The sequence below is a fragment of the Arvicanthis niloticus genome, chromosome 24, assembly GCF_011762505.2.
Source record: "Arvicanthis niloticus isolate mArvNil1 chromosome 24, mArvNil1.pat.X, whole genome shotgun sequence".
In the NCBI taxonomy this organism is placed as follows: domain Eukaryota; kingdom Metazoa; phylum Chordata; class Mammalia; order Rodentia; family Muridae; genus Arvicanthis; species Arvicanthis niloticus.
In genome coordinates, this window is record NC_133432.1 from 12,617,282 (window position 1) to 12,640,216 (window position 22,935).

Genomic DNA, 22,935 nt, shown 5'->3' on the forward strand with positions numbered 1-22,935 from the left:
ATCTGGCCAGGCTGGGGGTTTGTCCTTAGTGGCTAATGGCTAAGTACTCGGCTAGTAGCACAGAGCCTTGTCTGTCCCTAGTGCGGCAAGGGAGGAGAGGGGAGATGGAGCGCACAGAGCGAGGCCGGGCTGCCAGAACGGAAGGGGGGGTGTAGATACAGACAGAGATCATGGTTGTAATTCTGAAAACCTTTTTAATTCACATAGCAATTTGTACATTGTAGCAAAATCTGCATTATTCAAGAATAAGTTACCCATACAGTACATAAGACAAAGACTTGCCAAATATGCATACCTTCTGCTATAACCGTGGTCACAGTGCTGCTCACTCCAGCCACACACTGGCCAGATGTCTCTTCATTAGGAAGCAGTGATGACAGTTTATCACTTGGTATTTGCACCAAGGTAACATTTCAACAAGAGACTGAGCCCTCAGGAAAGAGGTGACTCCTTAATTTAGGTTAGGAAGCTTAGGTAAAGATAGTGTTGTCTGGCCCAAGATGGTAATGACCGCTATCCCTTTCTCCTACGCCATCCAGAAATGATCAGAGGCAGAAGACTTATACAGATAAAGCCATATGGATTGCTGGTAAAGTCAAGGCAGGTTAGTTGACCTAACTCTTTGGTGCTGGTGACTGTTAGTATGTAGTTGAGTACTCAGGAGAAGGAAGCAAGGGTGTGGGGACTGCTGGGCTACACTTTGTCTCTAGAGGGTCAACTGACACTTCCTGCCTAGGTGGCCTCACTTGCCAGTAGCGACCAGTAAAGACTGCTGGGGGTGGGAATGGTGTCTGGTGTTGACACACTGGTGAGGGCATCTGGCCTGGGGCCTCTCAAACCTGCCTGTCCCCTTCAGCCAACTGGACCTACTCAAGCAGAAAGAAAAGGTGTTGGCTTAGTGTTGTCACTCTGTCCCAGAGTCACGAGAATACTTTTTTGCCTTACGTTTTTCTGATATCTTGGACATTTTTTTTGAAAGGAAGCTGTCCACAGTGGGTGAATCCAGCACTATGGGTGGAGGTGCTGGTTTACAGCATCTGGCAAGTCTCTCTTCTGAAGGCCCTGGAGAAATGAATGCCCCAAGTTTGAAGTTGGTTTAGCTTCTGGCCAGGTGCAGGGACCCAGCTGTCCAACCATCCTATGAAGATTAGAGACAATCGGGACCACTGGTTTGAATATTGCTTATATCTCTTTGGTTCATACCTTATGTACAGTGAAGGAAAGCTAGTTATCTTAAAGATGGAACACGAATCCACACCTGTGTTGGACCCACTTGGTCCGTGAACACAAAGGGGAGGTGCAGCTGCTTCCCTTGCCAAAGCCCACACACACACTTGCAGAGTACAGAGTGACCAGATGAGGAGGTCAGTACTGTTGGCTTCAGCAGGGCAGCAGCATGTTTGCCTCTGAACCTGTCTAGGAATTAAGCTGTGACTCCCTAAAGCCGCTGCTGTAAGCCTGTTTGTGCCCATGAATGAAAGGTCACAGGATGGGCACTGTCTAGATGGAAAGATTGTATGGAACATAGCCTCCACCAGAGCCCCTGCTGCACCTGGGACAGAACACAGGCTGTTACATGAGCTTCTTCATAGCACGGTGCTAGCTCCCTTTCTGGCTCACAAAAGAGCCAAACTCAACAAGCCACTAGATGCTGGAGGGTGGGGTAGAGTCTATAAATGTGGGTTCACTAAACAAGCCTAGGAGCCCTTCCTTTTGTGTTTGTCTCTTCCCCCACCCACCCCCCGGCACCCCACAGCCTATCCATCCCATCCTCTGCAAAGCTGGTGTAAACCAGAGTCCTGTTTTTGTTTTTAATGCATAAGGCACTGGGGTGGAATGTCTCTTGCCACCCTCCTCTCTCTCTCCAAGCTGCCTGGATTTCCCTGAAAGGGTGACACACTTCATTCTCTACATTAGGGAGGACAGTGGCTACCCCATAGCAGGCAACTGTCCTGAGGGTGAGCAGACAAGGACACTAGCATGCTAGCTTGGCTCATAGTGAGCAAGGCAGGGGTACTTCGCTGCCCCCAACTTCAGAATGGCAGGGCTTCTAGTAGGGCAGTGCAGAAAAGTAAGCTAGAATAGTAAATGGAAACCTGAATCCTTTAAAAAAAATTACTCTGAGGTAAAATGTTTAAATCATTTTTGATCTTTAAGCTTGTCCCTCTGGCAGAGCTTCTGTCCTGAAGCTAAGAGTAGAAGCAGGATTCCTCCGTCCATCGCCTGTGGCATGGAACATGGACTTGCCTCAGAACTGAAGCTACAGGGAAGGACACCATGTGAGAATCCAGGGACTGTTAGTGTTGTGTGCTTCCCGATGCCCCTACCTGGTAAGAAGTCTGTCATCAGCTCTGTCAGTTTCCACTGCCAGCTCTGGGCCTGCAGCCCCACCTCCTCTGGGTTGGGGACTAGGCCTAGGGTACCAGTAGTGGCACCTGTGCACAAGAACTACATCTGTAAACAGTGGGAGAAAGCCAGGGGCTAGCTGCGGCTGACAGGAAGCCTGACAGCCTTGTGTGTGGGAAGCGGGGCACATCTGAGCTGGGGAAGGCTGGCAGCAGCCTGTAGTTCTCTGGAGGGGAGGAAAATGGTTTACATTCACAAGTTTGCATCTCTGCACAGCTGTGAGAGAGGGGTGTACTGGTTGTCAATGGCCCGAAGGTGGCTCCGTGATGAGGAGTCCATGTCATAGTCTGAGTCCCGGGCACTGCTCACAGACTCAAGCTCCAGCTGCCGCAGACTGTTGGCCAGTTCCTCAGGAGAAGGCACCAGGTGGAAGATCTGCTCAGGGGGTGTCACTTGGCCAGGGAGAGCCTCCGCACCAGGGCCGGGGGGACAGCCAGCAGAGCTGAGGTGGTGATGACCCAGCTCCGAGTCCCAGTGAGGAAGGGAAAAAGGGAAGAGGACAGTGTTGGAGGAACCTGGAGAGATGACATGGATGAGTCTCAAAACTGAAGAAAGCACCAGAAAAGAAGTTCTGTGCATGTATGCACTTGCTGTGATACCACCCCTTGATAGCAACTTTCGGGGTTCCTACCTGGGGTCTGAGAGACGACTACCACATAGCCAGAGAGTCGGACATCACAGGCTGCTCCACATTCAAGTGGGATGGGGGAGCGCTGGAAGTGGCGGAGCATGTCTACCACGGAGGGGAAGTGCAGGTGCTGCACCCGGCACTGTCCACGCTCTGTGAGCACCAGGCGGAGGTGCTATGGAAAGGGGAAGACATGAGCCTGCTGCCCAGGCTGCATCTGCCCCACCCTGGTCCACCAGTTCCTGCTCCTACCTTGGCTCTGCCCTGTAAGTTGAATGTGAGTACATATTCCCCTCTCCGGGACTCACTCTGCCGCACCAGGAACACGCCATGGGCATCAGGGCCCTGCAGCTGAACCAGCTGTGCAGCCCTCACCCTGGAGATAGGGCCATGGAACCAGGGATAGCAGGACAGGAAGTGATCTGTTTTCTGGCAGGCTGGGTCCAGCATCACCCCAGGTGAAGCACCTGGCAGAAAGATGGTGGTGGTGACCCGCATGGGGCCGGCCACATGTCCAAGGACACCCAGAGACCAAGGATTTGACACATACCTTGGTCCAGGGAGTCAGTACTTCCCCCTGGGGATCTAGATGGGCCAGGCTCTGTCACTAAGGAAAGAGGTAACTCTGTGTCCAGGTGCTCCAACCTGTAGGGAAGAGGCTGGGTGAGAAGGGAGCCGACCAGGATTATCAAAGGGAGCCTAGGATGGGTAGGGGCAGTCCTCACCCTAGGCCTGTGCTTGCCCTGAGCTCTGCCAGCCATGAGTTCAGCTGCTGCTCATCTCCCACCTCAAAGATGATGTCTGTCTGGTCCTGCACCTGCGGAAAGGAGGAGGCATCAGCTCTGCATCTGAAGAGAGCGCAGTGTCTCCCAAGGAGCCATAGCCCTGGCACTCACCTTCAACACAAAGGTGTATAGGTTGTCAGGCATCTCCAGGCGCGTACATGGTCGGACCTCCCGGATGCTGGAGCAGGCCTCTTGGAACTTGGGCTTTGAGCTCTAGGAGAACAAGAGGGTCATTCAAACTCCACCCGCCCCTCAGGCCTCTCAGGTTGTCTGTAGTCTCTCTAGAGGAAGAAGGCACAGAACACCCTCCTCTTGGCAGCTTCCCACCTGTAGGAACAGTTCTCAGCAAGCCACAAGAGTCATATATATAATAGCTTGGAGATGCCACCTTTCTGGGTTTGGCTGGTCCCACAAATGCCAGTTCTCAGGGTCAGTTCTAGGAGGGAAGCCACCCCTTCCCTTCCCTCTGGTCTTTATTCCTCTTGGGTAAGATTGTTGGCTGAGGGGGCTAAAGACCAGCTTTAGCAGAAGCTAAGAGAGATAAGTAACTGGGAGAGCCAGAGAAGTAGGAAGGACAAAGGACTTGACAGGCCTTACCTCCATGGCTTTTGTCACAGGTTAAGAGAGACTACCAGGTGTTCTAGCAAAATGCATCAGAGCCGGGTTTTAACAGAGTCCACTCCCATGCCATCAGCTTTGGCCAGCTGCCTGTTAATAGGCGTGAAGGGGGACCTGCTGGAGACTGGCCAAGTGGGTAAGACATGACTCCAACTCCTGTCCACAACTGCTGTGTGCTGGCCAGAGTCCAGACTCTTCAAATTCCCTGTACAAACCTTAAAAGGATCAGAGTCACAGTGCCTGTCCTGAGCTACCTACTAGGATGCCTGGCCCTATACTAGGCTGGGGTCAGTGCCTAAGCACTGGCCTATGTATATCTGGTTGGACTTCTGAGGGAATGCAGGTTGTGGGAGTATCTATCCCGAACCCTAAGTACATTTGGAGGCCTTAGATTCTTTCTTACCAACATGCTTCACTGGCCAAGCCTACCAATAAGTAGCTTTCCCCAGATCCAGCTTGGGGCGGCTGGGGGCCATTCGAAGCAGAATGGCACCAACTACCACATCCTATGCCATTCACTTGCAGACCAAGTCAGAATATCTCGGCTTTCTTCTGTCTTTTGCTCTGCCCTGCCCTCTCTGGTGTGTAGGGTACAGTTCTGCCCTTCTACAGCCCCAGGCTTCTGATTCTCTCCAGACCTGACAGACGATGTGGGTCTGATTGGTGGAATTAAAGGCCTGAGATGTTTCTGGGGTGGCAGTCAATGTGAGCCATGACGGTACAGTTGTCTGTCCCCTATAGCCCCAGCACAGTGATACATCACAAAGAAGCCAGGCCAGGAGTCCTGCCACTGCAGCTCCAGCCCGCTGGGAAACGGGGGTAACACTAGAGCCATGACTGCCTCTTGGGTCCTTGTACTGATTTCTGGTCACTCTTAAATTATGTGTCAAGGGACAGAAAAGACCTGTCTTGGCACCCAGCAGTATCTTCAACAGCCTGTTGAAGATATTTCATCAGGGTACCTCCATCTTCATAGGGCTCTGAAGATAACTGGCCCAGGGAAGCCATACCCACCAAAGAAAGAACCTGTGTCCGCCTCAGCAGACCACAAGCTTCCACTGAACGGCACTGTGTGGGGACCTAAAGGACCATGATAATGGCCGTATGCCAAGACTGTGCCTACTGAACTCTCACCGAGGCTCAAACAGCTTCCATTCTAGAGCCCAGCTTCACTGCCATCATCACCCTGTGACCTGAGGACAAAAAATAGGGCCTACTGACCTAGGAAGAGAGCTGAGGTCTCAGGGCAATTAAGTTCTGGCGTGTGTGACTGTCTGAAAACAAAAACACAGATACCCTGCTTTGTTCCAAAATGGATTTCAGTCAGATTATAGGGTCACACAGAGACACTTGGGAGCTAACCAAACCAGAAGTCAATCTGAAGACAAGTCTGGCTGCAGACTGTTGAGGCCATGCTCCTTCCTGACTCTGTTCTTTCCCATTGTGGACCTCATTTCCGTCTTAGGCTATCGGAGTCAAGTAAGGAAGTCTACAAATTCCAGGCTCATGGCACTTGCCTGCCAGGTCTGCGATGGCTCTGCTAGTCCTCTTTCCCCCAAGGTTACCAACAGGTCAAAAAGACTTAGTACCAGGGTCCCTTGGGAAGTGCTCTGCCCCAGCACAGCAGGCCCTGGCCGGGCACAACATGAGCCGTAACTGCATGCTCCAGAGCAACCACAGAGGCAGTGATCACACACAGCTATAGCTGGGGCATCCTTAGTACTGAAACAGAGAGGCTGCCCAACAGAATGCTTCCAAGAGATGGGGCTTGCAGGCTAGTCAAAGTTACTAAGAAGTCGCAGGAAAGATAGTACGTAACTGAGGGAAAAGAGCCTGTAGGACCAAGGAGCAGAAAAGAAAAGGTTCAGAGCAAACCCTCAACATCATGTAAGCCTCTTTGGGGGGAAGGGGGTGCCAGAGGTGGGGCAAACCCTGTTAAAAAGAGCCCCAAGTACCCCTTAGGCAACTGTTCCCAGTACAGGAAGTCAATGAGCACCCTTTACAAGTATAAGGGAGCCCCAGAACTCTGCCCATCAGGGTCCTCAGAGGAAACCTTACGGATGAGAATGGGGCTGGAACACAAGTGACACTGTTGAGCCCTGGAGGCAGTCAGCAATGGTGAACTGTGGCAGAGAGCTCAGAAGAGTTGCTTGCCTCGTGACAGGACCAGGACCCACGGCATGAGGCAGATCAGCAAGAGACACTAGGCTAGAGACGGAGCTTGGCTGGTAAATTGCTTCACATGCATAAAGCCCTAATTTGGCCTCCAGCACCACAAAAACCAGATGTGGCACAAATTTCAGTAGGATCAGAAGTTCAGGTAATCCTTGACTACATCATGAGCTCAAGGTACAGAGAAGCAAGTCGTGGCCTACTGAGACCTAAAGTACAAGAGTAGCTGGGGTGTGGCTTGGTGACAGACTCTGCCCAGCATGCATCCTAAGGCCCAAGCTCCAATGAAATGGCCAAGAAACAACAGGAGCAGAATCCATCCAGAGACAAGCAGCGGGTGGCCCGCCCACATAGGAAGGACTGCTGAGAGGTGCACGCCTCTCAATTGAGATCTAGAATTAGACACTTGCAACTGTGTAAGTATGTTAAAGCAACACAGCTGAGTGTGCTGGCACACACCTTTTAATCCCAGCACTCAGGAGGCAGAGGCAGGTGGATCTGTGTTTGAGGTCAGCCTGGTTTACAAAGTTGAGTCCCAGGACAATCAGGGCTACACAAAAAACCTTGCTTTAAAAAAAAAAAAAAAAAAAAAAAAAAAAAAGCCTCTCATACTTATATCCAGAAAAGATTAGGCTGGAGAAACAGTTGAGCAGTTAGTTCAGAGCCCTTTGTGCTGCTCCATAATACCCAAGTCCAGTTCCCAGCACCCATGGTCACTTCCCACACCAGAGGATCCAACACCCTCTTCTGACCACTACAGGCACATAAAACCTTGAGCTTCAGCTGGAATTCCAAATTTACAAATTCCAAGCTAAGCTGAGAACCCATAGTGTAAAGTGGGGGTTACAAGTTAGCAGACAGTGCTAGCACCACAGGGTACAGGATACAGCAGAGCATTGGAATGTCACCGCACATAGGAAAGACACCCTTAGCCAGCCACAAAACCCACGTCCAGTCCTAGCTCCTGCAGGCCCCAACAGCTGCAGGCAATATGGAGATAGACAGTGACGAGTCACATGGACACCTGTGTGTGCTTTTGTGGGACTATCCGTGTTGGAATTTTGCAGCTCCTCAAAATGTTAAGCATAGATTGAACAACCTAGTAGATGCATTGCACAGAGGAGCAAAGCATTATTCACTAACTCCCCAAGCGGAAACAACCTGATTTCCATTTAGTCATAAATTAGGAAAGAAAATAATGGGGAGCCCATACAAGGGACTGTTGTCTGGCCATTAACAGGAACAAGACAATGGATGTGACTTGGGAGCCTCCTAAAGGATATAACACAGATATACAAAGGTCATGTCCAGCCTGAGTCCTTTTGTCTAGTCTAATGTCTAAGCTAACGTCTAGGAGGGTGGTTGATGGCCATGCCATTCTGGACTAGTGAACTGATGGTGTGAGGTCATCTTCCAGTGGACCCTGCACCCTAGATTGCGAGGAGCCCAGCCTAATGCTGCCCTCTTAGGAGCTCGGCCCAAGGAGCCGAGGGTGGGATGCTCAGCGCTGAGTTAACTGCACTGGGGAGACAGCCCTAGTGTCTCCACTGTAGTATTAGAGCACCTGCCTACTACACTAGCACTTGTTCTCTGCAGCCAGGGACAGACAGGTAAGTGTTAGGGAGTATGCATCTATGGTTTTGGTCACTTTAGACAATCCTTATCAACTTCCTAGGTGGTGGCAGCATTCATTTGGCCCCTTTCAGACAACTGCCTAGGAACAAGAATGTTACTGCGCCTGTGTTGGGGCCAGAGTCAGGTGGCTGGTCTCCCCCAGGAGGGTCTCTCTTCACTCACCCAGCCTTGGCCAGGAGACATAGGAGGGAGGGCTAGAAGCCCCCTTACCCACAGGGCTGTGCTGGAATCCTTCTGGAGCCTTAGTTTCCTCTTGCACTCAACAAAGCAGTGGGCAGGGGATTTCCCCAGCGTGGCCATGGAGCTACTAACAGTGAAGGCCCCCAGGAGACCCAGGCCTGGGGTCTAGAGCCTTCGATGCAGGAAGTCTCATCTCTGCACCTCAAGATGGGAGTTTGCCAGAGCACTCTGTCTGCCATAATGAGAAACTGAGGTTCGCAAACTCGAGTTCTCAGACCAAGAACACAAGCCAAAATATGAGCTCAGACCTGCCCTTCCCAGTGCCCACCATGATCCCAACACTGGGCCCACAGCCCCGACGGTAGCAGCAATGAACAGGCAGTGTCCAGGGCAGAGTGGAGATTAACTGGCACCTCCCTCAATCCAGGCATGTTCTACTCTGGATTTACAGAATGAGCTAAAAGAAGCCTGAGAGTCACCAGCTGCCTGCAGTGTTGGCCCAGCTTGAGCTGTGACCACCAGTTTTCCACAGAACCCATTAAGGGAGCAGAAACTGCCCATTGGGAACCCTGACACCTTTTTTTCCTCTCTTCCTTCCAGCCCCATAAGCACAGAGCAAGCCCCTTAATTGTTCACAGTTCAGAAAGGCGTAGGCATCTGCCCCTGTGGCCCAAGGTGGGTGGGTCTGTCAAGCACTATGACATCTGAATGTGGCTTCTGCAGGCAGGGCTTGCTTTGCAAACTGGGGGTTTAAACACAACCCCAACACTACTGTTCCCTGCCCTGTGCTCACAGAAGACCCCATTTCTGCCTCCTCCACCTCTAGGCTGTGTGACCTTGGTCTTCTCATCTGAGAGGTGACTTCATGATAGGCCCCTCAAAGGTACCTTGGGAGAACTCCATGGCAGAGTCAACTTTAGTGCTTATCACAGGGAAAGTGAAGCCGTAAAAGGATAGGCACTACACCAGGGACAACAGCTCAAAAGGCCCAGAGGGGACCTGCTTTCAAGGGTCAACTGTCATTCCCATGGCTGAGTGGGGGTGGGGCTATGGGGCCACAGAGCCTGGAACCAGGCCTCCTGCCTCCCCACCACCTCCTCCCCAGCCCAGAGGAAACCGCCAGGCCGGCAGTGGCCAGCCCTTTCTTTCTGCTTCCTCTTTCCCACACAGTGAGGAAGAAGGGAGGCCAGGTCCCTGCATGTCCCAGGCTCCTCAGGCCTCCTGGCCTCCCTGTCCCTGTGCCCATCACCACCCCAGCTGCTTCTGCAACACTTCTCAGGCCACAGACAAGTGGACCACTGGCACTAGAATGGTCTGCACCTGGTTCCCTTCCTGCTGCACTCTGACCCTCACCCCCACCACCAGCTGTGACCCAGGCACACTCCAGAGTCACTCCCATTCCTGACACTACAGAAAACCACAAAGAGTGGTAGCACTAGGCTTTCAGGATCACCAAAGGGATCCCAGTTAAGCCTAGCCTGACCTGCTGCTGCAAGGGACTAGGAGAAGCATCAGGCCTGAAAACCACTCCTGCCAACTGGGCCGAGCAGTAGGGCCCAGCGACCTAAAGCCTTTGGTCCCCTGGGCAGTGCAGAGTTCCCTGTACCTCTGTGGTGCCCTCAGCTGGGGCATACATTGGAACAAGGCTGTCTTCAGCCCCAGCAATACAGCATCCCTGGTCACTGCCCGGGAGAGAAGCCACTCCTCAGCTAGTGATGCCCTTTAGTCTCTACTTGACCACACAGATAAGGCTAGGTGCTGGAACCTTCCTGTGTCAGTCTCAAGACGTTTTATTTTTTTGAGATGGGCTTATTTTGTATCCTATTATTTTGAACACACAGTCCTCCTGCCTCAGCTTCCAGGGTGCTAGGATAATGCGGGCGGGGGAATTTATCATATCTAGCCTTATGTCTTTTTTTTTTTTTTAATGTTTTTGAGGTAGCAACTCATGTAGCCCAGACTAATATTTTGATATGTAACCAAGACTAATATTGAACCAATGCTGTCACTGCCCAGCTGTGGGGATTACAGGTGTGCCACCATACCCAGTTTAGGCCTCACAATTTTTTCTCCCCAGAGTTTCTTTTGAATGAGGGTGAAGGTGTCCACTTGCTCATGTGTGCATGTCTGGCACAGTGTTAAGTCCTAAGCATAGCCTCTACCCAACCCAGGCAGTTGCATGGCTTTCCCTTCAAATATGTGCCACAACTCCTACGTTGGGGCCTTTGGCACACTGTCCCCTATTGCCAGGCAGTGGGTTCCCCTTCAGACTCACAAGTGACCAAGTGTGGGAGCACATGCCTATGACCCCAGCACTAGGGCTGGAGCAGGAAGATTACCTTCAGTTGAAGGCCAACCTGAGCTACATAGTGATCTGCAGATCCACCAAGGCCACTACTTAATGAGACCCTTTATGGGGGGAAAGGAGGGGAGGAAAAGAAAGACAGTGAAACTGGTGGTTTAGTCAGCACTGTTGTCACAAACTAGAGCACTGGCCAACAGGACAGATGGTGTCCAGAAGCAGAAGCACAGTTCCTGACTAACAGGAAGGACAGTCTCTCCAGCATACAGCCAAGTAGCCACAGGCACAGTGTGGTGCCCTCGCCTCATTCCCACAAACCAACTCAGCCTAGATGCCCAGTGCCATAGCATAACGTGTACCAGAAAGGCCAGAAGAAAAGACAGTGCCCACAAAGCCTGCGGTGGGCCAGTATTTCTTAAATGGGATACAGAAAGAACTGAAATGGGGAGCTTGTCTAGTGTGGTGACACATGCCTATGCTCCCCAGCACTCAAGATGCTGAGGCAGGAGATTCAAGAGTTGAAGGCCAATCTCTGCTACATAGGGAGATGGTTTCTCAAAAAATAAGGGCTGTCAAGATGGCTCAGCAGGTACCTGAGTTCCATTCCTTAAGACCTAGGTGGTGGCAGGAGAGGACTCCAACAAGTTTCCCTCTGACCTTGGCACACCTCCCATCCCTGCTAGCACCTAAATTACAGCGAGTGAATCACCATAAAAGGTGGGAACTTGAGTTGATAAGAAGGCAGTCCACACTGTGTGTCATGACATCTGCAATACAGGAATGCCTGTACCACACACAAGCTACGGGAAGTCCTTAGAAAAGGCAGCAGAGCGGCTAAGAAGATGGCTTAGCTGGTAAAACATGACCCACAAAAACATGAGACCTCAAGAACTCAGCCCAGCATTGAGAACAGACAGACAGACAGACTGACCCTCTGGGGCTCACTGAATTGATAAGCTCCAGGTTCAGAGAGCTTGTCTTAAAAAATAAGGTAGAGAACAAAGGGGGAAACCCCTGAGGTTGTCTCCTAGCCTCTACATACATGCACCCCCAAACACAGATACACAAAGGGAAGGATGGGGTAGGGTAGGGATACAACAGGCTCTTCACAAGAATAAATCACAGGCGGCAAGAAAACAGGAGGCACTGAGACAAGCACATACCCACTGGAACTGACCAGAGACAAGAGTGGGTAAGGCTATAGAAGCAGGGATTTCTCTGCCACCACCACTAAGGACACCAGCTGGCAAAGCATTTGGGAAAAGTTATAGTGTCACCAGGAAATACTAAGAAGTCACTTCCAGGAATATACCTAAGAGAAACGAAAGCACATGCCCTGCAGAGACCTGTGTGTGAATGTCACTGTGACATTACTCAGAAAAGTCCCAAAAAAGCCAAGTACAGGAGCATGTACGCTCGTGGTGCCAGCACTTGGGAGGCTGAGGCAAGAGGACCTAAGCAAGAGCCTAGCCACGGAGAGAAAGCACTCAAGTGGGACCACCAAACCACGCGCACAACAGGCATCAGCCGACCAGAGCGGGCTAGGGCTGGCACTGAGAAGCATACAGCACAAGATGAACGCAAACACTAGGGAGAGGGGGGGCTAGGCAGTTAGGAGCATCTGCTGCCCTTGCAGAGAACCATACCAGCTGGCCCCCAACCAACTGTACCTCCAACTCCAGGGTACTGGATACCTTTGGCCTCTGAGCTGCACTCACACAAGTGCTCACACAGATGCATACGGAACATAAACACACAAAGATAAACACACAGGGACTGAGGGTGTAAGTCAGCGAGTAGAGTCCTGCTGACCATGCACAATGCCCCAGGTCCAATGCCTAACACCACCAAGTCGGCCTGGTGGGACATGCTAGTAATCCCAGTAACCAGGAGGAAGAGACGTGTTCAAACCTTAAGGTCATCCTCTACATAGCTAGTTCAAGAGCAGACTAGGCAAATGTAAAACATTTGTTACAGGAACACATAATGGTGAACAAGAAAGGCCTGGAGAGCAGACCCACCCTGAAATGGAAGACTGTGAGGGCAGATCTGGGGTACATGGGAGTGACTGAGGCAGAGGAGTATCTCTAGAAAGTATCTCAGAGCACCACCATCTGGCAGTCATTAGCAGGGAAGATGCCTTACAAGGCCCTTCGCCACCCTAGCACACCCAGCCACCTTTCTGCTACAACAGTGCCAACTGTATGCTCTTTCAGCTTGCTCCTTCCACAGCTTCCCTGCCCCTAATGTGTGCTTAGCACACAGTAGGTAAGTATCTGTCCCATGATCATTGCCCAGCATATGCATGAACACTACCAGCAGTGCCATGCAGAATTGGGCTCACATCACTGTTAGCCTACAGCCAGGTTGTTACACAGAGAACTGAAGAAATCACAGCAGGCAGCCAGGCTTCACACACACACCCACACAGGAGGGATGGATGCCAGCTGCAGGCTGAAGCACTGAGACCCTAGGCCTCACCTGCCAGCAGAGTAACTGAAGTCAGGGCAACCTGACTGGAGTTTATGGATTTCCTGAAAGCTCCAATGTCCGCGTTAGGTATATGTGGCCTTTTAAAGACTAGAACCAACATGCTCCAACCCATCAATAGCACGAACAGAGTCCTTCAACTCACTGACTCACTGTCCTGGAAGAGTCTAGGCCACAGGGTGCCTATCGAGCTGTGGGCACGCTGTGGCACACTCTCCAGGGTGCTCACCTTGGGCGGATCGAAGAGCTGCAGAAGGTGACCGTGGCCTGGACCTGGAGACCGAAGCACCAGGCGACCCCGCTGCCAGCGCGCGCCACTGTCCATTGCCGCCTCGTCCGCCAGGCTGTAGCGCAATACCACCTCCTTGAGCGCCTCGGCGGACGGCTCTCGCAGGCTCCAGGGTAGCAACTTGCGGGCCGCTGGGCCCGGCCTGGTGACGGCGACGGTGTCGGTGTCATTGGTGTCGCTGGCAGCCCCCGGCAGCTCACCAGCCGAGCGGCGGCGGAAGAGCTGGCGCAGGCCGCGGCGCAGGTGCTGCAGGGCGCAGGCGGGCCGCGGGCCCAGGTCCTCGGAGCTGCGTGCCTTGGGCAGTGCGGGGCGGGGAGGGGCAGAAGCACGGTAGTCGTGACCCTCACGCACCTCCCGGCAGAAGTGGCGCTGGAAGAGCTCGGCGAACTGCAGCGACACCAGGTCGGCGCGCGGTGGCTGTGGGTGCGCGCGCGCAAACAGCCAGTACTGGCGGGCCAGCTCCCGTGCGGCCGCTGCTGCGTGCCGCTCGCAGAAGTCGCTCCAGCCGCGCGGGGATGCTGGCGAGGCGGGTGCCGAGGATGTGCGGGACGGCTGCACGGTGGGCTCGTTCATGGTGGAGAGCCAGGCGGGGCGGCCGGGCTGGAAGACAAGTCAGAAGGCAATGAGCCCAGGGAACGTCCCCGCCCCCGCGACCACCCCGGAAACATCCCGCACGTGGAAGCCAGCCGGCCTGCAGCTCCCACGCAGTGGATACAGTGGGTAGGCGAGATCTACCAGGGAGGCGCGGCCTCCTTGGGGGTGGGGGGGAGCTCTGAGAGCTCAGCACCACTCAGAGCCACGCTTGGTGCTTTCCAGAATTTTCCATCCAGTATTTTCAGGCCTCAGTTGACCATATGAAGTGAAATATCGGATGAAGAGAACTTCCTACTAGGAAAACTGGCTACTCATAGCACACCCAAGTAAAAGCTGATGGGATGGCCAGGGCTGCTTTGTAAAGACTAAAGCACAGGCTCTCGCCGCCCATGCTGGGTGCTCCAAAGCAGTCCAGCTTCTGGGCGGGGAGGGGGGCGGCAGTCTGACAAGAGGAATTTTAGACTCACTTCCTACAGTTAAAGGTTTTTAAGGTAAACACTGCTCATAGGCCCAGAGCCCCAGCTCCCTGCTGTTGTTGACAACCCGGATTAGCAGGGAAAGCTGGGGAGACAAGTACCCTGGTTTGTCCTGTAGCAGGAGTCAAGGGGCAATCTACCACCTCTTCCAGGAAGCTCCAAGTTCAAACCCACCCTCCATCCTGTAGGACCTATTTACTCAGCACACAAACCAAGGCTCACGGTTTTTTCCAGCTAGTTTTTACAGGTGTGGGAAAACATTTGTTACAGGAACACATAATGGTGAACAAGAAAGGCCTGGAGAGCAGACCCACCCTGAAATGGAAGACTGTGAGGGCAGATCTGGGGTACATGGGAGTGACTGAGGCAGAGGAGTATCTCTAGAAAGTATGGTTAGAAGCATGGGCCCAAATCCCAGGCCCACTCTCACCAGTTAAGTGATCTTGAGTGACCTCACATGGCTCTCCACCTCAGTTTCCCATGTCAGAGGAACTCATCCTGCCCACTTCGGGGTGTTACAAAGACTCAATTAGGAATGGCTTAAAATCTGGGAAAGTTCAGTGTGACTGGCTGCTGTCCTCACATAGTAAGTGTTGTTGCCAGTGTGGGGACAGCCACATAAAAGATGAAAAACAGGGCTGGTGAGATGGCTCAGTGGTTAAGAGCACTGACTGCTCTTCTGGAGGTCATGAATTCAAAGCTCACAACCATCCATAATAAGATCTGATGCCCTCTTCTGGGTGTCTGAAGACAGCTACAGTGTACTTACATGTAATAATTTAAAAAAAAAAAAAAAAAAAAAAAAACTTTGGACAGGAGGAAGGGGGGGGTGGAGGGAGTGGGGGGGCAGAGCAAGAAGGAGAAGGTAAGGGGGGGAGGAGGATGAAAAGTAGCCTGTAATGGCCAGACTCAGGGATGCAAGCATCTCTAAGCTTGATGGAAAACTCAGGGAGATACGAGTGTAAGTCAGGATGCCCGTGGGTTAACCCTGCACTGTCCATGGTGTCCAAGATCCACCTCCATCTGCTTCCTCAGGTTCTTCCCACAATACTGAGGGTCAACTGTGTACCATGCACTGCAGTGGGCCCAGGGACACAACAGTGAGCAGATAAGAGATTTAACATCTTAGCTAGTGTGGTAGCCTGTGCTGTAATCCCAGTACTGGAAAGATCAAGAGTTCAAGATCGCCGGGTGGTGGTGGCACATGCCTTTAATCCCAGCACTTGGGAGGCAGAGGCAGGTGGGTCTCTTTGAGGCCAGCCTGGTCTACAGAGTGAGTTCCAGGACAGCCAGGGCTATACAGAGAAACCCTGTCTCGAAAAAAAAAAAAAAAAAAAAAGAGTTCAAGATCATTCAAGGCCACCCTGTGACTTGTGAGACCTGTCAAAACAGAAACAAAAGACAAGCTTTGTCCCCCAACCCAGAGCTCACTGCAAGAGGACCAGACACAGAACTTGTGGCCACCTCAATTTCCCACTCATTAAATATGTGTCAGGATCCCTAGCTAGAATGGGACTTTCTGCTGCCGCTACCTCCCAAGTCACTTTTTCCTCTGTGGCCTGTGCTCTGCACGCCCCAAAACAGACAAGGGTGGCCAGCACCTGACAGGACACTTCAATTCTAATGCAAAGGCCTGTGGCCTCACTGGGAGGCACTCTGCACTCTGTCAGTACTTTGCATACCATGCCACAAAACTATAAGGTCCTTAGCACATAGTAGGTCCTTTGCACATAACAGCAAAAGCCAGGAGTCAGAAAGAAATAGGCTAAACATGTGTTAGTGCCATACCCCAGACACCAGGCCTTGACACACAATAGTCAGGTGCAGCTTTCATAGCCTGGATGACCCACAAGCAGAGTGCACACATAGCTCCAGCCCCATTTGCCAACTGCAAGGGCCACTGGGCTGTGTTCTTGCATCATCCTCCTCACAAGAGGAGCGCAAGTCCAGAATCTGTCCTCAGCACACTTGTCACAGCTGTCCTGAACAGTGGGGATTTGTCAGTGGCCATCTCTACAGGACCCAGAACACACCTGCTCTCCTGCCATAGCAGGGGATCCAAGACACATACAAAAACGTCTTACCATGCAGACCAGATTGGACTTGGGTACACCATCCTCCTATAGGCCTGACATGAATAAGGAATATTTTTTTCTCTTTAGGATGGCCTCCTTCTATCCTCCAGCTCCTGAGTGCTGGGTTTACAGGCATGTACTGGGCTTCTGTGGTGCTAGGAATGGAACCCAGAGCTTCCCACGTGCTAAGTACCTACCAACTAAGATTCACCAGACTAAGAATAACCACCTGTGTACAGACAGTGCCTGCTGATCAATATCACCCACCAGCCACCATCTTGCCCTGCCCGCCTCCTGGGCACCCTGTGCTGTCCACACCTGCCCCTTCATCTAGAATGTGTGTCTGTCTATTCACTCTGTATGCCAGGGTCTAAGGCTCAGCTGCAGAGCCAGACCCTGGCAGGACCTTCCACGCTCCCCAACAGCCAGGCCCTGGCAGGACCTTCCACGCTCCCCAACAGCCAGGCCCAGCCATGTGCTCACTCCAATGCCCTCACATTGCGTCCACTACGCCTAGCCACTGTTCTAACCACTCCTGCAAAGACAGAGTTCAGGCATCACAGAACCCCTATGGTGTGACCAGTAACAGCACTCACAGAAGGAAAGTACTCCAAAGTGCCCAGATGCACCCCCAGGAACTAATTTGCTTCCCTACAGAGCTTACAGCAGAGAGCCAGGAATGTGAAGAACTGTCTCAGCTCTGCTGAAGTAGAAAGTGACCAGTACCTCTGTCCACAGCCCAAACCTACCAACTGTTTAGAAATAGTGGCAACACACAGACAAAGCTCATCCTCTCACATGAAAATGGCTCCCTGAATACAAACTGCTGGTGTTCTGTCCTTAAGTCAGAGACAGGGAAAGGAGGCATGGGAGGGAGGTGGGCTTATTCAAGGGCCATGCCATCTAGAGGGCAGGGATCCCTACCAGCCTGCTCACAAGCACAGGCTCCAGTCAGTCACAGCGCCCCATCCATCTTCACCATTCTGAGGTACACCTGCCACTTCCAAGTCTGCTCAGATCAAGTACCCCAGATCCCTGGCAGCCGGGCAAGGCAGACTGGCACTCCAGGCTCAGGTCACATCCCACCCACCTCAACTCCAACATGGGACTCTAGGAACACCCCTGGGAGGAAGAGAGCACCCCTAGGACCTACCCCCATACCATTAGGGACAGCCTCCATCCAGCCCTGCCCAGGGGCAGCAGGGCAGGCTTTGATGGCACTGAGAGCTGAGGAGTGGCACAGGCTGGAGAGGAGAGCAGCTGTGCTGTTGGCTGCTGACACTTACAGCATTAGAGGTGAGTCAGGCCACCCACCTACAAGGCCCAAGCCTCAGGAGGGACCCAGTTCTGGGTCAGGCAGCATGGGAGGCGTAGCTGTGGAACACAGAAATCCCAGGGGAGGCGGCTCCAGGCTGAATGGCCAGGGAGGCTAGGGAGCATAAAGGTGGTCCCCTCCAGTGACTGACAACACTTTCCATGTGCTAGGAGATGAAGCACAGCTGCTGAGCTTGTGATAACCCAGAGACAGAGTAGAGAAGCCATGACAAGGAAGGAGCAAAGTTCAGCCTGTCAGTCTCACCTTGTCAGTGAGACTACAGGCACGGCTCTTCTCACCCACAGATGATACAGTCTCATCTGCCTACCTGAGTTTAGCCTCAGGGGCTTCTCCTGATTCCCACCCCCATAGGAGCCAGAGTGACAAAAAGAGCTGAGCCCTGGGTAGCTTGTTCCCCCAACCCCAAATATACAAGCAAACATGCTGAGCACGTCAGAATATAGTCAGCAAGGCAGGCAGCATCCCTGAGCACCCCGTCAGCAAGGCAGGCAGCATCCCTGAGCACCCCGTCAGCAAGGCAGGCAGCATCCCTGGATACCCCCATTGCCCTGCCACAGGCAGCCCAGACAGGCAATGCTGGTTCCTGGGAGCCACAGCTTGACTGGTGCTCCTGCCCAGGCCCAACCATCCCAAGGACATAAAGGGTCTGTCCAGTAATCAAGAATGGAAGGGTGCTGGGGGTGGAGGATTCTGTGACCACCCCTGGCTCACGACTGCAAACACTGCTCAGCAACTTCTTAGCTTGGTCGCCAACACTCCCATCTCACAGGTGCAGAGAAAGCTTCAATACCTGGAGGTGCCACCTGCCAGCCCAGGGAGGGGTGGGTGGGTGTGTGTGTGTGTGTGTGTAAGAGAGAGAGAGAGAGAGAGAGAGAGAGAGAGACAGAGAGAGAGAGAGAGAGCGCTCGATCCACCTGCAGGTCTGGGAGGGCATAGATGCTGGGACAGGAAACCCCAGGCCATCCTCTAAAGGTTGCCTCCTCCAAACTGACTATACTGCAGAACTCAGAAGACCCAGTGCACATATCTACATTCTAGCCCATAGGAAGCAGGGTGCAAGGGAATCAGCTTGGCCCTATAAGACGAAGGTTAGACCACCTGGCAGCCAGTAAGGTCCATCCTGAGATCACCAGGCTGGCCCAGTCTGCCAGAATAGGAAGTATCGACTGGCTTCCTCTGCCCTACCTCCCAGGTGCACCCACACACACACACAACTTGACATTCCAGACAGCTATCATCATAAGTAGGCTCCAGGAGGTGGGGTGAGCAGGGAACAGCCCCCAAGATTGGTGTACCCTCCCAGTACCAGATAGGGCTTCCTTTGCCAGCCCCAGGGTTGACAGTGGCAGAAGTGACGGCAGATGTGTATCACTGACAGGGAGAGCCTCACCAACTCCTGAACTGCCTGGGGCCTAGGGGAAGATAACACTGACAGCCTCTGGACCTTATGTGCCCCTCCCCACCAGATGAGTCCTAGGGACTCTCTGGAGATGCCACCTGTGTAAGGCAAGTCTACCTCCTGCATCCAGAGGCTACACTGAGCCCCCACACCCAAGTCTGGCCCCACCCCCAGTCAGCTGCTGTGAGTCAGCCCCATAAGCAGGGCACAGACTTCCTCCCTCCAGGCCTCCCAGGAGACCAAACTGTACCCCCCCATCAGCTAGGGGGGGGCACATCCGGACAGGCCTCAAGGGGCTCCAGGACTGGCTCACAAGGAAGCCAGGGGACCGGCCCCCCTGCCGACCCTTGACAGGGTTGTGTGGGAGGAAAAATCTTTCAGCCATCTGCTCAGCGGCTGGGTTTCCGGCTGGCCAGGGTGGGGCAGGCCGTCAGGTCCCTTAGGGACTTGTCTCTTGTCCACATGAGAAGGGTACTGTACTGGGCTGGAGAGCTCAGTGGCGGGGGTCAATGAGATCCCCAGAGCACTGACCAAGAGACACTGGTTGTCCAAATCATGGGGCCCAAGCAGATGGTGTCTAACAGTGCCCAAGGACATGCAGCCACCCAGTCCCTGAGGGACCTCAAGCCCCGGAAGCTGGGGGCTGGGGTGCAGGGCTCCTGGGTCCAAGCAGGCATGACTCAGCCAGTGACCCCCACTGAGTCATTTCCCCAAGCAGCCAGCCAGCCTCAGTTTCCTCGGGAAGGGTGGGCGGCCGGGAACAGGCCTGGCAAGATTGAGCAGCCCCTCCAGACACTCCAGATGGAAGCTGCTTCCTGCCCTGCCCTCCAGTGCCCAACCAGAGATGCTCAACACCCAGGGGCCCTGGGGAGCATTTTCCCAGGAAACCTGGCAATTAAGTGCCAACCACTCCTGGATTAATAGCAATAGCTTGAATGTATCGAGCACTAACATGGCAACACTGCATGCCTCTCCCCAAACAACTCTCTCCTTCAGACTTCCAAGAACACCTGTAGCTCAGAGATGCCAAAACCCAAACCTAAGGCCTCAGAGTCAGGCCACTTATAGCCAACCTACCTCAAACCTACTCCTTGTGGGGCTCCTCCATGGTACACAACTACCCTAGAGGGGCACGAGACTTGCCTGACACTGTGCAGGTCCCAAGAGATGTCAGGTAACTTGCCCAGGGCCTCATCCCTGACAGAGTCTGGATAGTCTCCACATGGGTGCCGCTCCAGGGAGAAGTAAGTGGGGACTTGATAGGAAAGACCTCTCATTTTAACAATACTATCTGCTCCATCTCTGTGTGCCAGCAGTTAAAACCCTTCCCACTCTTGATGACTTCATCGCCTCAGAGAAGTGCCCACCCAAAGAGAGTCACAGCAATGGGGCATTCAGAAGCTGACTAGCCTCAAAAGGTGGGCTGGACCCCCAGAGACCTGCTATGCAAAGGGTGTAATACAGGCCCAGGCAGTTAGATCCTTGAGAGGCCATCAAAAGCCTCCTCAGCAGCTCATGATGGAGACAGCACCCTGGGCCTGACAGCCAGAAGGGGCTCCCAAGTACCTCCAGCTCTATCCCAGAAGAGGAAGAAACCAGAGGGTGGCCTGACTAGACTAGATAGCCTGAAGCATACAAGCTGACTGCACAGCCCAGCTACCCAAAGGAAAGGATGTCAATTGTCTAAGAACGTTTTGAACGGTGTGGCGGACCAGGCACTGGGTGACATTTGGTGCCAGAGAATCAGGAAGGAAGAGGAGCAGAAATGACCTCAACAAAACAGATAACACCCTTGTCATGACTGCCTGCCCTCCTGATCAAGCCATCCTGTGCTCTGGTGGCCCTCACAAGTAGGTGTCAACGGAGGAAACCGAGACCAGGAAGGGGTTGTCATCTGACCCTGCCCAGGGTCCTTCAGAGTTCCCTGCCCACAGACTTGGGAAACCCCAGAGCAGCTGTGCTCGGGAGAGCTGAGGAAGGTCCCACAGCCAGGGTCAATAAAACTGGACAGCGTGAAAACCAACAGCCTGCAATTGAGCCCATCTCCCTGCCAGGCACAGGTGCCTTCCACACGGGGTTGCGCCGCAAATCTATTATTCACTTAACAGAGGGGAAATTGAGGTCGTGGACCTCATCTTGGAAAGCAAAGGAGAAAGAACACAAGTTCTGCCTCTAGGACCCTCTGTTTCCTCTTTTGCCCCTGACCAGCCCTTGAGAATCCCCAGACCACAGCTGCTGCCGCTTCAGGCCAGCCCCTTCCTAGCTGACCACCCATAGGGACTGCACAAGTCCCAGAATGTATTCACCCCTTGGCTCAGATGGCGTTTCCTCTCAGAGGGGACCTATGGGACAAGGTTCAGAAAGTGTCCTAAGAGCATAAAACTCTCACAACCTCAACTTCCCCAGTGGGCCCTGGCCTGTCATGGCCTGGCCCACCCCCTACCCACCATCTCTGCCTGATTTCACCTTTAGGGCTCCGCATACCACCCCTGTGGATCACCAGGGCCCTAGTGACACACGTGTCCACCCCCAACCCCCCGGCAGGGGCCAAGCACGCTGTGTGCCGGGACAGCTCTCGGTTCCTCCCGCGGCACCCCGCCAGGCTCCTCTCCGGAGGCCCCAGCTGCAAGCACTGACCTCCGCGCCCACATCACTGCGGTCTGGGATTGGGGAAGAGAAACAGAATGAGGAAACGCCAGAAAACAGAAGCGGGACGCGGGCGGGTGGCCGGCCGCCCGGCCCAGTTCCTCCAACACGCTCGGCGGGCCGCGCTTACCGCGCAAGCTGCGGGTCGGGGCCCGGCCGGCCCATGGCGTCGCACGGCCTCTCGGCGCTCAGGCAGGAAACCCCGGCTCGGAAAACGGCCAGCGCCTCATTTCCGCCGCCAGCTCCTGACAGCAGCCCGGGGACGCGGTCCCGGGCCGCCTCCGGGACGCTGCTGCTGCCGCTGCTGTGGCCCCCGTGGCCCGTGACAGTCTGGGCGGGAGAGCGGCCAGGCGGAGGCGACGGCCCGAGCCCATGCCGCCCCACGCCGTTATGTAAAGAGGAACCGGCCGCGAGCCGCGCGCGCGGCAGAGGAGGGTGGCCTAGAGGCGTGGCCACAACGAGCCACGCCCCGCGTGCCGCCTGCCGAGGGCGGGGGCGGAGCCTATCCAGGCCCCGCCCTCCCCTCGCGCCTCCGCCTCCTGTCCGGTGGAAGGCAGAATATTGACAAGCTCCGCCCCCAAAAGGCACGCTCTTTACCCCAAGTAGCGTCGTGCCCCCTAAAGAAGGGGAAAAGAATCTCAAAGGGGAGGAGCGTGCTCGGCCCCGCCCCTCTCGCGCTGGCCAGTCACCTCGTGCCTCAGTGGGGCGGGGCTCCTGGAAGGGGTGGGGCGGGGCTAGGCGCGCGATGGGCGGGGCCGCCCCGACCTTCGGAACCTCGTGGGGGCGCGCCCCTGCGGACTCCCTCCAGCCGAGCCTTATCTGAGCTTCCCCGGCCGGGTCTAGCAACTGCGACCGCGGCTTTCATCACCTCCCGGAGAAGGGGGCCAGCCCCGCCCTGGCCCCA

At 54.0% G+C, this 22,935-nt stretch overlaps 1 protein-coding gene across 2 annotated transcripts; it reads right to left on the reverse strand.

The window, feature by feature from the left end:
* Positions 1-174: 174 nt before the first annotated feature.
* On the reverse strand, positions 175-22,440 carry Sh2b3 (SH2B adaptor protein 3). 2 transcript variants are annotated; one of them, XM_076922728.1, is made up of 8 exons: positions 22,162-22,440; positions 13,446-14,105; positions 3,931-4,032; positions 3,760-3,851; positions 3,585-3,679; positions 3,287-3,501; positions 3,038-3,209; positions 175-2,921 (listed from the first exon to the last, which is right to left on the reverse strand). In XM_076922728.1, exons 2-8 carry the CDS (start codon positions 14,076-14,078, stop codon positions 2,599-2,601), a joined length of 1,632 nt encoding a protein of 543 aa, XP_076778843.1. In that variant the 5' UTR covers positions 14,079-14,105; positions 22,162-22,440; the 3' UTR covers positions 175-2,598. The 2 variants fall into 2 exon arrangements, with proteins under 2 accessions (XP_076778843.1, XP_076778844.1); XM_076922729.1 differs by having other exon boundaries at positions 2,448-2,921; positions 22,023-22,164.
* Between the last annotated feature and the right edge of the window lie 495 nt (positions 22,441-22,935).

Coding starts and splice junctions, on each gene's coding strand:
- Sh2b3 (XM_076922728.1), bottom strand. CDS start 14,078: ATGAACGAGCCCACCGTGCAGCCGTCCCGCACATCCTCGGCACCCGCC. Junction 3,852..3,930: donor TATACACCTTTGTGTTGAAG/GTGAGTGCCAGG, acceptor TCCTTTCCGCAG/GTGCAGGACCAGACAGACAT. Junction 3,210..3,286: donor ACTTACAGGGCAGAGCCAAG/GTAGGAGCAGGA, acceptor CCCTTTCCATAG/CACCTCCGCCTGGTGCTCAC.